Source organism: Idiotropiscis lumnitzeri, chromosome 12 (assembly GCF_059441095.1).
Source record: "Idiotropiscis lumnitzeri isolate Australia: NSW breed Sydney's pygmy pipehorse chromosome 12, RoL_Ilum_1.0, whole genome shotgun sequence".
Lineage (NCBI taxonomy): Eukaryota > Metazoa > Chordata > Actinopteri > Syngnathiformes > Syngnathidae > Idiotropiscis > Idiotropiscis lumnitzeri.
The window spans coordinates 20443988-20457615 of record NC_142402.1 but is presented as its reverse complement, the minus strand read 5'-3'; the positions used below and the strand labels follow the sequence as shown (position 1 = coordinate 20457615).

The following is a 13628-nucleotide window of genomic DNA, read 5'->3' as shown; positions in this document are numbered from 1 at the left end:
CCTACGGGTGCATCTAAGTAAATGTGAAAGTTCACGAGGAAGTGAATTTGGGCTGTACTTTCACTTTCACTTTGCCGCCATCAAATTGTGAATGGTTCGTTATCTGTTCGTGACGCGTGATTGGCTGTTAATGAGGACAGGCCACGTAGAAAAATGGATGGCTGGAGAGTTTAGTCATCAAGAGTCAGTTTATTTCCATCGTCTAAAATGCAAAGGACATAAACAGGATTTGAGAATAAATCCAAAAATGTTTCACTGCAGCAAGCGATTATGTACAGGAATGAAGTCAACAAACCTTTACAGGATTCAACATCTAGAGTCGACTTTTCTTTCAGGTTTTTTTTTTTTTTAAACTCAGAAACATAGACAAGACTGGACTCATTTTTACTGAAAGATTTCTTTTTTTTTTAAGTTTAACACAACACAATAAATCATTTTTACATTACAGTGAACTCACGGGCTCACTATTAGTGCATTAAGGTCCGCTGTATGCTCATATAGGAAAGAGTATTTGATCCAAACCGGGAAAAAAAATAAATTAAATAGATCATGTGGAGTCACGTTTTGTCACGTATGAAGAGTGATGTAATCTGATGACTTGATTGGTAAAAGTAACGCATTCGATTCATCGTGAGCATATTTTGGAGTGACATTTTAGTTCGTAACACATGACCAACATCACTTTGTTCTCATAGTACGCATATTTTTTTCTTCGCAGTGTGACTCAAATACTTCTTCCTCCTTATTTATGGAAGATTGTAGTTTGCCATAAAACTCCCGTCGGTGGCGTGTTCATTTTCCGTCGCCACTCAATTTACCCAAACATGCTTCCAGTACGTTGGCGCGCGATTACAATTTGATTGTACCACCCATATGTCATTCAATACGCCCATCACAAATTAGGAGTCGTGATTGAGATTTCCCATAAAAAAAAAAAAAATTTTTAAATCAACCAGCAGGTGAGAAAAATCTTCGGTACCATTCGCAATTCAGTCAGCTGTAGCTTTTAAAGTCATTATGATGCTTTTTACAGAGTGGCTTGAAATCTCCCAAAAAAAAAAACATGGTCGCCCCTTTGAGGGCAGGAAAGCGAGAAAAAAAAAAGGCAGGTGACCAAGTGTCAACAAAGTGAGTCATGACGACTATTTATACATGAAAAGGCTCGAGATCCAACATCCCACCGGAACGACGGCGCTCTCTCTTTCTCAGTTCGATGTCAGATTTGACGTGTACAAGTAAAAAGGACGGACCCGAAAGCTAGCATTGAGCTAATTCGTGCTATAGAATAGAAGAAAACAGTGTCAAGAAATCAAAGTTCATCTTGTATGAAGGTGATCCGTTTAAATATGTGACTTACACGCCGCTTTCCTTCCCCTCTTGTGACACCTTCAGAGGGGAATAACCAAAGTGCTCCGGTCAAACTTGTAAAAAAATCATTTAGACGCCCCCACGCAACTGAGCAGAAGTGGGAGGTTGCTGATAAAATGGCTGCCTGCTTACGCTCGGGTTGCCGTCCCTGGGCTGGAGTAGTCGTCATTTATTGAAGGGGAGGCACGCGGGCAGGATGACGGTGGAACAGGCCGGGCCCGCCAAAGGTTCCGCCACCTCGCCTTCCAACTCGGTCCACGTGGCCTTCTCAGGGCTGTAGCAGATGGTTGAAGACTTGTACGCACCCTAGAAAAAAAAGAAAAAAAAAAGTCAAAGATTCTCACTCTCTCTCATTATTTGCGTTCTACGGTACCGTACCATGCTCCAGCTGTAGCCGCCCACGAGGAAGATGCTATCGTCCAAGACGGCGCAGCCCGGCCCGCTGCGTCCTTCCAGGATGGGCGTCTGCAAGATGTTCCACTGGTCGGCTTTGGGGTCGTAACACTCCACTAACATGACGTCTAAATGAGAGAAAGCTGAGAAGGGACGCCGAAAAACAATTATTTCGCCCGTCCGGCTTAGCATGTCGAAAAGAAGAAAATGGGTTACACTCGGCCGCAAAATCAGGACTAAATTATAAAGATACATTTGATTGAATCTAGCCAAGACTGCAACATCAGTCTTTATGAAGGAAAACGCGAGAGGGATGAGTGGAAAAATTCGACCCGACAGCGTGTTTGGATTTTTCCCTCCACGTGGCGACAGTTGGACGTCTTTGGAAATCTGTGAGCTTCTTGCTTCTTGCTGGCGGAGTGTCGCGTACGCCACGAGCGATTTGAAAATCTCTTTCTTTCACATGCAGACTCTCGCTCGGTTTCAAAATCGATAATGTTCTTGCTTTGACGGAGAAATAATCTGTGTGTCTGAGTGTGTGCGTGAAAAATGGCACCTGGCAGAGCGTTGCAAAAAAAAAAAAGGCTCACGGGCACTGATCTGACCCGCTTCACATATCTCGTCTTGGATATCATCCAGAAAAAAAAGAAAAAAAATCAATAAGGTTCTTTGACATTGCAGAGGAATGGAAACCCGAAGAAGGTAATGGATTCAAATGAGTGTTTCAAAGTTCCATGGGTGGAGTTTTCCTTTTGGGAAAGGTTTAAAGCCTCATTAAAGGGTCCAAATTAAGATTTAAAACATGGGGTGGGGTTTCAAGACGGGGAAAAAGTCGCAAACTAGGGTTCAAGTGTCACTTTGGATAATGAAGAGTTGAGTAGGGTTTCAAATTCCTGCTTCAACGGGAGGTAGGGTATTAAATGAGGGGTTCAAGACAAGCTTTGATTTCCAATTCGGGGTAAGGCTTTTAATCCATTTATTAGGATTTTAAATTTGGATTTCAATCTTTTGCAAGGAAATTTAAACAAGGGGTTCATGATTCAAACTGAAGGTCAGGTTTTCAATCAGGGTTGGAAGCCAAAAATGTAAAAAAACTGGAGGTACAGTTTCACTTCCCCATCTTGAAAAGTCATGCGGACAAGGAGGGAAACATTCAAGAAAGAAGCGCCTCACGACGTGATGCCATCGGCAGCAACGAGCTAAACGGCGACGTGGCGTTGCATCGCGAAAGAAAAGAGAAAGACGAGAAACGGCGAAAAACAATCAACGGATCTCGCGATGGTTTCCCGACACGCTGGGGCGTTTACCTTTCAAGTGGTTGCCCCCGATGGCGTATAAGCGATCGTTCATTCCGGCCAGCGTGTGAATGGCGCGCTTCGTGTTCATGTCCTGTTTGCGAGCCCACACGTCCATGAGCGGGTCGTAGCAGTACAGCCACGAAACGTACTCGCCGTTGTGGACCCCGCCTAGAGAAGGAAAAAGAAAGTTTTCATTGACATTATGTAGGAGAAGTGATACAAATACTTTGGTAGATCATCTCTACTTTATTTGAGTTGTGATTTTTGTGGCGACTGACCTGAAATGTAGATCTTGCCGTTGTGCACCGCGCCGGCGTGGGCGGCCAGAGGCTGCGGCAGGGACGACGCGTAGTTCCACTCGTTGGTGTCCAGGTTGTACGACTCCACGCTGGAGAGGTAGCCCGTCTCGTTGCGGCCGCCGATCACGTACAGGTGCTTGTCCAGGCGGCAGGCGAAGAAGCTGGCTCGCCTGAAGGCCGAGAGACCAACCGTCACATGTCAACGAGCGGAGATGCGAAAGAAGTCGTCAGTATAGAAAGTAAAAAAAAAAAATTGCAGAAATACTTCAATTAAATGGAATATCCTCAATTGATTTCTTGGCATCATTTTGGAAAACCGATCAATATTGAATTGCAATGTTGTTGCAATTTCATCTTTCCGCAAATGGTCCTGAAAGCGTCCTCACCTTTCCTGCATCGGGGGAAGTTGAATCCAACTGTTGAATCTGGGATCATAGCGACTTACAAAATTTGTGCTGTGCTTTCCTGGACAAAATGACATGATAGAATGTTGACAATTTGGATTTGACAGCCACAATTTCACAATAAAGCAACTTGACACTTCAAATATTTCACCGCTACTACTCGGCGTCGAATAATGACAAGTGTGACTGGTGGGTGTTGTTTGTCCACTCTGCGCTCATCTGGCTTAAAATTGGCTTCTCAACGAGTAGCGAGTGCAGGGGTACAAAGCACTCCTGGTTTAGTGATTTAAAAAAATAAATAAATAAGACGCAAATGGAGAGTGAGGTGCATCGGCGTTACCGTTGGGGTTCCATTGGTCCTCTCCGCCGAGGAGCAGCAGAAAGTTCTCCACCTCCACAACGCAGTGATGGGCACTGTTGTAAGGCATTACTGCGCGACACACAAACAAGAGAGAAATTGAGCAGTGAACTTCGGTCGTGGTCGGGAGCGGAGACCCAAAACAACCACAAACGACGCTTGCGAGGGAGTTTTAGCGGTCCGCCGACAGAATTCCAACTGTCGAAAACGACACGCATTTATTTTCACAAGAATCCAAAATCTGCCACGTGCAGAAAGGCTGTTCACATTTTGAAAAAAAGCACACACGAATCACTAAAAACGTTTAAAAAACACTTTTTAAACAACACCATTAAGGTATTTGAGCACACAAAAGAAAATTGTAAAAAAAGTACAAAACATTTTACAGATTATAATGTTGGATAAGAGCGTTTAAAGTGTATCGGGAAACATGGAAAAAAAGTTACCCTATAAATAATAAAAGAGTCAAATTTTACTTTGGTAAAAACAAACAGAAAAGATCTAAAAAAAAGATGCGGAAATGTTGCCTTCTTCGTGGTTTCACTGTCCCGCTGGCCCCGCCCGGAAGATTTTCAAAGCGTAAAGCTAAATCCATGAGAAACACATATCTTACTGTTTATGAAAACATGTTGAAATTTGTCAAAATCAAATCCCATACACTTTATGGGGCAGCGGTACGTGACGTCAGTAGATCGATTAATTTATAAAATCAATATTTATTTTGCTGTTCAATCAATCTTTGAGAGAACTTGTTTAATTTAAAACTGTCCCAATATTTAGAATTCCAGCCTCAACAGTATATAATAATATCACGTTCTCAGATTTATGTCGTCTTCCATGAAAGCAGAATTATTATCTCTGTGAAATAAAAATGAAAACATTTAGCAAACATTTGCTTTTACTTTGGAAGACAATAAATGAATAAAGAAATGAAAAAAAAGAAAAAGAAAGAAATCGGATTCATCGATTAATCGACAAAATCGAGGACAGATGAGTTAGTTAATCAGCAAGTTTGCACGTGAATTTCTGCGCGTGAGCAGTGGCTGACAAGAGCTCCTGCGTGAGTCTGCTCAATGCGTTTAACAAAGTAGCTAAAAAAAAGTGCCTACTTAAGAATTCATTTTAGATGACTTTTATGCTTTCAACAGAGCGGAAACATTTTGTGGAAAATTCGAGTCAACCATATCACAACCCTCACCTCATAATTGGACAACAATTCATACACGGACACTTGAAACACTTCCCAGACGAAGTTGCGAAAGAAGGAGTTGGTGACCTATCCTTGTTATCTTGGGAAAAAAATCACTCGTGATGGGATTCACCTGCTTTTGCGCTCCCTCCCTGTCCTCCATCTTCTTTTGTTGCAGTGACCCCCATTGAGATGTGGAGAAATGGTCTCGGGTGACAGTCGTAATGAACATGATCGTGTTCGCTCAATAAATCTTGGGTGAGGTGGCGGGGGTGCGGGTGGCGGCTTCTGCCGGAGCACAAATCAGTGGAATGTTAAGGCCCACCTGTCTGTCTCCATCAGTCATTTCCACCGCCGCCTGATGGATCACAGTTGCTGCAGAATTAGACAGCCTTGAATCTCATCCCCTCTCGCTGCAATCTCACTCGGCCCTGCCTGACATGTGCCGCTCCTCGACGAGAGCGAGCGAGGCACTTTATAGCACATACGCTAAACACAGCTTCATCTCGAAAAAGGGGGGGATTATGTCGGTTGCCTCCAGCGCACCTCAATGACACGTGCCATATGACTGCCAAACTCCCTAACATGATATTTACATTATCGTTCAGTCAGCAGTATATCGGCCACGCATGGGCGGCTTTTTATTTCATGTCGAGTGACTCGAAATCATCTTGTAGTCGTGGAAGGGGGCGGGGCTAGGAGGAGGCTCAGCGGAGAGTACAGTCGGAGGAAACGCGACGTTTGTCCCGCCGCTACAGGTGCCTCGAACACCGGGGGCCGGTGTCGGTACTAGATAGGGACGGGTTGCTAGATGTGGACGGGGTCCTTCGGAGGCTGCGCTATTGCTAATGACGTCACGCTTAACGTATTACTTTGCCTCTGTGTTTGTTTTTACCCCCGGCTGTCCCATTTGCATATTTGGATTCGCTAAATACTAAAATAAAACAAAATAACCGCGTAACCGCCACGTTGGCGCGTCAGTTTTACGTCACTTCCGCCTATGCCCCGAGAAGCCGCTGCCGCACAGCAGTGGAACGTTTACGTTTCTCCTGCCGAACTTGCAACCATTAAGTGGTTCACTCGGGCCACAAATGTCTGTATAGAGTGTGAAATATGTCTTAAAACATTTCCATATTTTCCCTACGACCCTTAACCAGTCTGATTCCCAAAGCAACGTAGGATTGACGTGATGTTTTCGACAGGTACGCCGGGGACACTAAAAGAAAAAAAGGATGAGCCTCGCAAAAGTAGCTGTAAATGTACTACTTTATTATTATTATTTTTATTCCTATTACTGAGTAACTATAAGAGCATTCAAATGTAACAAACAGGGGTGACAACATGGTGTCAAAGAAATATAATACAGAAATATATCAGAACGCGTGACGTCATCAGCAGACGCGAAGGCTACCGAAGGACCTCGTCCACATCTAGCAACCCATCCCGCGAAGCGTCATACTGGAGATGATGGAAAGCATAAAACATGCCATTGGCTTTTTAGCTCTCCCTCGTGTTGGACCTTATTGTAAAATAAAAGTGGATGAAGTTGATCTCTCGCTCTGAGACCTTCCTGCAGGATCTCACTAGAGGGAGTCAGAAACCTCTGCATGGAGGCCAGCCACGCTTGACGGAATTCACGTCTAATGCGCTTGCTCTCTCTTTTGTTTCCTTTTTTTTTTTTTAAACGCCATCCATTCACGCACTAGGGTGGAGTGTCTTTTTTATTTCAAATTTTTTATTGCAAAGTATGTGATTAGCGGTCTTTGTTCACGCTCCTGTTGGTACACTAGATGGCAAACTTCACACTGGGATCAACGGCGAGCGAGTCGCGATGACACAACAAGAGGAGGAGAGAATCAAGAATCTTCCCAAATTATCTTGATGAATGTCTTAATCAAAGGCTGTCCCTCTCAGGTTTCGCCTCATTGGAAAGTTATGATTGAATGTTAATAATCTCCCGCTCTTTCGCGTCCATTGTGTGCGCAGGCCACATCAGACGCTCGCTGATGTGTTCAGGGGATGATTGTGCAGTTTTGTCCTTCCGCAAGGCCACGGACCATTTGAGTGTTAACTTTTTTTAGTTGTGACTGATGGAAATCCCCACTGACCTTTTTTTTTGCGAGTTGCCGCTTATACCCGTGAGGGTTGAGGGTAATGAGCAAATGACTGTGAAGACTGAGCATGTGCACGTTGAGTGCAAACAGATGAATGTGGACAAATGTGAGCCCTAAAAAAAAAAAGAAGAATACGATAACGATAACGATTTTTTTGTCTTCTATATCCATCAATGGTCGTGAAAGAGTTAAAAGATGACAACGGGGAAAAAAATAATTTTGTAGCTCTGAATTGAGCCAAACAGACAAAAAAAAAGAAGCTATCTGCTAACGCTGAGAAATGATCAACAACAAATAAAAGCTCAATAGGAGAGAATAGAAAAATATTCCCATTATCTCCAGATTGACCTTTGCAATATGAGAGCAAATAGAAGGCTGAGTCTGGAAAAGGTCGAGGATGGGCGAGAGGGAGGGAACGTGGCGCAGTTTGACTTCGCTGACTTCACTGCTTCCGCCATTTTGTTTTGATGTGCTACTTTCATGTCAAGATCTCGCGTGAAGCCTAGAGTCAAAGACGTGATTAAAAGTATCGAAATATGGATTTATGAATTGATATCGGGCTATGAAAATCCATTCAAAACGATATATCGATTTTTTTTTTCAAACCCAGCTCTAGCGTGAATGTAGCTCAACTTTCCATGGCGGACATCACATTCCTCTTGAGTTTGTGAGATAACAAACTGGTTGCGAGTAACTCAACAGTGCGTGTGTAACGCATTCCTTTTCACCTCACTCGCTTCTATCGACATAACTGCAAATGATTTATTAATCCGTCGTCACTCACTTTATTTCAAGATCGTGTTAATAACAGATTGTCTAAAACAGGCGTGGGCAAACTACGGCCCGGGGGCCACATGCTGCCCGTTAAATGTTTAAATCCGGCCCGACACACTTGAAAAAAATGAAATGAATAAACCGTGTTAATGATTTTTTTTTTTTAATTTTCTGTTGTGATGCTTTTTGTTCATTTTCAATTCATATTAAATGTATGTTTTTTTCTCCAATCTGCTCCTGGTAAGTTTGCCCACCCCTGGTCTGAAATAATAGCAACAGACCTGCCTCCTAAGTATTCGTTTTGTAGTTAGGAGTCTAAGGCCACAGACGACGTTTTAAATTGCGTTTAGGTAAATAATTAGAGCAATTCAGCCAGTATTGATCAGCGGTGTTGAATAATCAGGATGAATTTGAAAGCCACTCGGCAAAGATATCACTCAGCGCCCGCGTTCAATCTCTGCCACAGCAGATCATTAGATTCAAGTGAATCTCATCATGCATCTCGGCAGCATATTTCAGCAAAAACAAGGCGAACCAGGCGTGACGCTCCGCACTGGCGTGAAGTCACGCTCTGATTAGAAACTTATATTAAAAAGTGATAGTGATATATTATTACCTGAAGGATTTAGGGAACTCCTTCGCTCAAATTAACCCGCGTTAAAGTCATCCACAGGAACGACCGTAAAAATCCCCGAACAGGAGAAAGCTGGAGGAAAAAAAAAAAACTCAAATAAAATCTTTCAACTCACTTGTGAGGATCTTCCATGTTTTTTTTTCATCGTCATAGTACTGGACCAAATTGCTGGGGAGGCGATCGGGTCCGGGGGGCAAACCCCCCACCAGTAACAGCATTCTCTTATTGGAGCGGATTCTGTAAACACAACAGGAAATAAATTCAGCAAAAAAAAAAACAAGTGCACAGTTTCCATCCAGCTCCGCGAGAAGACATTTCTCACGATGAACAGCATTTTCACGGGGCGGTGTTATTGAATGGTTATTACACGGGGAAAATGTATGCTTCTAATTAGCTGTGAAGCGAGGACGGTCCTGCAGGGGGCCACGCCGGGGGCCAAAAAGGCAATTGAACGACATAACCCGGCCCAGACAATGTCTCCATCTCATTGGCTGTTGATGATTCATGTGACGTTGCCCGGCCGTTTTGGGAGACGTTCACCCCTCCGCGTCGGCGCGCTTTATACTCTACGTTTAGGAGGATTGGCGGGCTCCTAAATGGCTCCAACGCAATTCCGCCAATCAATCAATAATTATATCACGCCGTACTCAGACACATACAGCGCATTTCTTTTTTCATATTTTCTTCTTTTTTTTTTTCTGCATGGCAACATCACAAGCGTCTCTCGGGCTACTGGCCCACTTGGATGTGTTTTAGGGGTTATTCGTATGCAAATGAGCCCCCGGACGTAGATAATGGTGATTAATTGAGAGGAGAGACACGGTGGCACGTGAAACTAATTATGACGCTTGCCGTTTTCATTTCGGCCCATGTGTGTGGAAATAAAAATATGCCACACAGATTTCTGCGCTCAAAACACTTAGAAGGCCGATAACATCACTGTGATCGAATGACCTTCTTGACAAAACGTGTTTACGTTCGGCTCCTTAATAGAAGGTAACAACTTGTTTTGGACTCGCCTAAATGTTGGAATGGAAACCAATTTCATATATTCACGTCAAAATTGATTTAGAAGCAAGAAATCAAACATGCAACCTCTTTTGCATCTTATTTGGTCAATGATAAAACGCAGGTAAGCTTCACTGCAACACACTGGTGTTCAACCCAAGGCTCATGGGCTGTACGTGGCCCGTGGTGGATTAAGTCCGGCCCGCTATGTGACTTTCAAAACAACCGCAGAGGTACTGTTACAAGAAGCCCCGGAACATGATCCGAATATTAATAAATATTTTAGCAATCACAAGTAAGTCTGGAATTTGGATGAGAATGGAAAGTGAATTGATCCCTGATGTCATCACATAAGCTAAGCGACCGACTCCCCCACATGCTGGAAACCGCAGACCACAACTTGTTGACATGTAGAAGACAAAAGTGGTACCTGATGATTGTCGTCTTACCTGCTGGCGGTGGTCTGCTTGCAGTGCTGCCGAAAGGGCATCAGGTGGTAGTTCATGGCGTCCAGCAGCAGCTTCTGACACACGGGGTCACTCCTCATGAAGTCCACCGACTGCACCCTCTCCACCAGCTCCGGAGCCGGGATGAGAGCGAAGCGCAGTCGCTTCATGAGGTCCGGCGCGTAGTGCATGCGGGTCTCGCGGTCGTGCTCCAGCCACAGCACCGACATCTGGAAGAGCGCCAGCTCCGACTCCACCGGTGGCGGCAGCGCGTCCAGCATGGCGCACATCTCCTCGAAGTTAAGCAGCAGCACGTCCTCCACCAGGTACTTGTTGGCCAGCTTCTTGGTCTCGTCCAGTCCGTGGAGGGCAGCGATCTTGCAGATCTGCTTGTAGTTCTGCACCGATATCTGGTCGTTGAGAAACTGCACGCTCAGCTTGGTTATCTGGGGGATGTTGAGAATCTTGCTGACCGACAGCACCTCTTCCACCGTGTCCAGGGAAAGCGTCACGTTGGCGGTGTACAGGTACTCCAGCACAAGTCGCAGTCCAATCGAGGAGCAACCCTGCAGAACCAGGTTATTGATGGGCCTGGCACTGGGGGTCACGAGCTTGTCGTCGGGCGAGGACGAGGGGGTGCCGCCGCTGCCCTGGTCCCCCTTGCCGCACTCGTTGTTGCTGATGGCGTTGTGGGAGGAAAAGAGCGACCTGAAATACTGGGAGCAGGACGCCAGCACCGCTTTGTGGCAGTGGAATTGCTGCCCTTGGGCGGTGAGAGTCACATCGCAGAAGAGCTGCTTCCTCCACAAAAGGTTGAGCCCGTGCAGCAGCGTGTCACTGTGCGCCGGGTCAAAGGTGGACGTTCGGTCACCCGATCTGGACATGGCTTCCGGACTGTGGACGCCACCTGGGCAACACATAAACCATGCAAGCCATTTACCTTACAGCAGCACAACACATGGAGGCTCAGTCTAGGCACAAAAAGAAAAACAATCTCGTGGATAAGTTATCGATCCAGGTTGACAGAGAATTTACATCCCACGTGGATCGTCTTCAACTTCTTGTCCTTTACTTCCCATCGTGCAACAGCACACCTATTCGTGTGTAGGTTAAAGCCCAGGCTGACGTTTTGAGGGGGAAGCAAAAGAACGAGCGTGATGCTGCGGAGCTTTCGCCCGCGACGAGGCTCCACTCGGCGGATTCGCAGCGGCGAGATCCTCGCTAGGGCGAGCATGCAGCGTGGAAGCCCACTCGTCCTGTCCTCCGACAGCCGCGAAGCCCCTCCGGCAAAACACCACACGGCGCGCGCATTTCTAACGCAGCCTGACACCCCCACCCCCAAAATATATATTGAAAAAAAAAAACACTCAAGCTTCTCGTCCACGACAATAAGAATACGACTAAAAGTTCCCGGCCACGCGCGCGCCTTTTGTTTGCGTCCGCGCCGCGACAAAACGCCATTTGTGCGCGCGTAAACTTACGCGCGCCTCTGACAACTAAATGATGAGAGCAGCCACAACTTACCTGACACACACTCACCACCGCACACACTCCGGGGAAGAAAAAAAAATCAAAGTAAGTAATCTTCGGAAGGGGGTCCCCCAGAAAGCTCACTTTAGAATCCCTTCTTTTTGTTCTCCTTTTTTTTTTCTCTCCAAGAAAAGCGAGTCCAACCCCCCCGGAAAAGTCCCAAATTGGCGTTATTTGTTGATCATTTGTTTCCTCGGAATTAACCAGAAGTGTGCGAGTGTGTGAGAAGGGAGCCGTGCTTTCTGCAAGAGGAGAAGAAGAAGAAGAAGAAGAAATATACGTGTGACAAATTATGCTACCAAGAAACAACACATCATTATCCTTGGGCCTGGGGCTCAGTGAGTCGTAACGAGAGTAATAGGAAATCCACGGTTGGGGAGAGAAACGGTCGTGCATGGCCGGTGGAGAGAGACCATGCAGGGGTATGGATGCTGGAGAGACTCGCAAAATTATGGCTCAAGGCTATTGTAAAAACTGTCGAGCGTAAATGACTGCGATTTCAAACATCTATGGAAGAAAGGAAAGAGGGGAAAAAGGGGGGAGAAAAAGGCGAGTCTCTCGGTTTTTTTTTCCACCCCTCGCTGTTATGGAGAGAAACCGTCAAGTTTTAGTGCGCATTGCTAATTAGTCAATTTCTCTCTGCCTTCACAGCCCGGCGACTTTGCTGCTGAGCTGAAACTGCTAATTTCTGGGACCAGCCTTTTTTTGGCTGTGAACTGGATGGATGAATGGCTTGTCTCGCACAAATGACAAAAAGCCCCTGCCTTAATCTCCATCGGCAAAATAACCCCTCATCTCCACCCCCCCCTCCCCCCTGCAGCTAGTCCTTCAAAAAGCAAGGTGCTCCATACAACTTGTGCATATGCATCATAAATTCCATGTCCACTCTATGTTCATAATGTTTTTATGCACGCAAGGACAGGACAATAAAAGCAAAAAAACAGATGTACTTTCATCCACAGGACATTTTGATACTCACATCCGGACACGTAATCAGAGGAGTGAACCTGAGTTCTTGTGTGATGCGAATATGCACAAATAGGCGACAAAGACAACTTTTAAACACAAATGTGTCACATTTCATTTTGCATCATGCATTTTTTTTTAACTGCAGCAACAATGTATGAGCCACATCGTACGTTCAAGTCATGGAAATTCTTTGAACACAAAATATGGCGAAGCATCCCACCGGACGACATTTGTCACGTAACTAGGAATAAATCAACCTGGATTTCAACCAGCGTCGAGTCGGGAGAAATACTTTTGACGGGCCATGATGACAGAGGCAGCGGACCCATTTCGGTGTGCCTGACCCAAATCAGGTCGAGCCCTCCCACTTGACGCCAATTATCACCAAATAATGAGAAATAGGAACAACAACCTGGATTTGAACCTTAGTCCACCAAAAGAGGTGCCACACACCAATCCTGGTGCTTTCACCATTTTCGGAGTCCGTCTCGCAGTCGTGAACTGTCGCAAGACTCTGGTCGATTCGACACACATTAATTGAACAGCGGAGTATCCGGAGAAAAGCCGCGCTGGAAGGCCGGATTATTACATTTTCTGAAACACCCCCTTGGGCTGTACGGACATGAACGATCGGGGTGGAAGGCGGTCTCCAAGTGACCTCTTCACAGTGGGGATCTGTGACAACTCGGGACAACTTGACATTATCAACTTGCAATCCCTTTTAAATGCAGTTCGTAAAGACTAAAGAAGTCAGCTGTGTTCACGCCCACAACAGCGCACACGCCCCTTTCTCTGTATGTGTGAACACGAACCCGTGACACATTAGAGCTCGGGTTTGTTATCC

General features: G+C 45.5%; 1 protein-coding gene across 3 annotated transcripts; it reads right to left on the bottom strand.

The window, feature by feature from the left end:
* Window positions 1-266: 266 nt before the first annotated feature.
* Window positions 267-12187, bottom strand: klhl14 (kelch-like family member 14). 3 transcript variants are annotated; one of them, XM_088311076.1, is made up of 9 exons: window positions 11810-12187; window positions 10289-11192; window positions 8947-9068; window positions 4103-4192; window positions 3745-3823; window positions 3338-3528; window positions 3069-3227; window positions 1747-1904; window positions 267-1674 (listed from the first exon to the last, which is right to left on the bottom strand). In XM_088311076.1, exons 2-9 carry the CDS (start codon window positions 11167-11169, stop codon window positions 1534-1536), a joined length of 1821 nt encoding a protein of 606 aa, XP_088167202.1. In that variant the 5' UTR covers window positions 11170-11192; window positions 11810-12187; the 3' UTR covers window positions 267-1533. The 3 variants fall into 3 exon arrangements, with proteins under 3 accessions (XP_088167202.1, XP_088167203.1, XP_088167201.1); XM_088311077.1 differs by lacking the exon at window positions 11810-12187 and having other exon boundaries at window positions 10289-10695; window positions 10768-11738; XM_088311075.1 differs by lacking the exon at window positions 11810-12187 and having other exon boundaries at window positions 10289-11738.
* Window positions 12188-13628: the final 1441 nt, after the last annotated feature.

Excerpts from the sequence above, each read along its gene's own strand:
- klhl14 (XM_088311075.1), bottom strand. The coding sequence starts at position 11,205 with ATGTGTTGCCCAGGTGGCGTCCACAGTCCGGAAGCCATGTCCAGATCG. Across the intron at positions 3,529-3,744 it reads CTTCCCCCGATGCAGGAAAG|GCGAGCCAGCTTCTTCGCCT; the intron begins GTGAGGACGCTT and ends CTCGGCCTTCAG. Across the intron at positions 1,675-1,746 it reads GCGGCTACAGCTGGAGCATG|GGTGCGTACAAGTCTTCAAC; the intron begins GTACGGTACCGT and ends TTTTTTTTCTAG.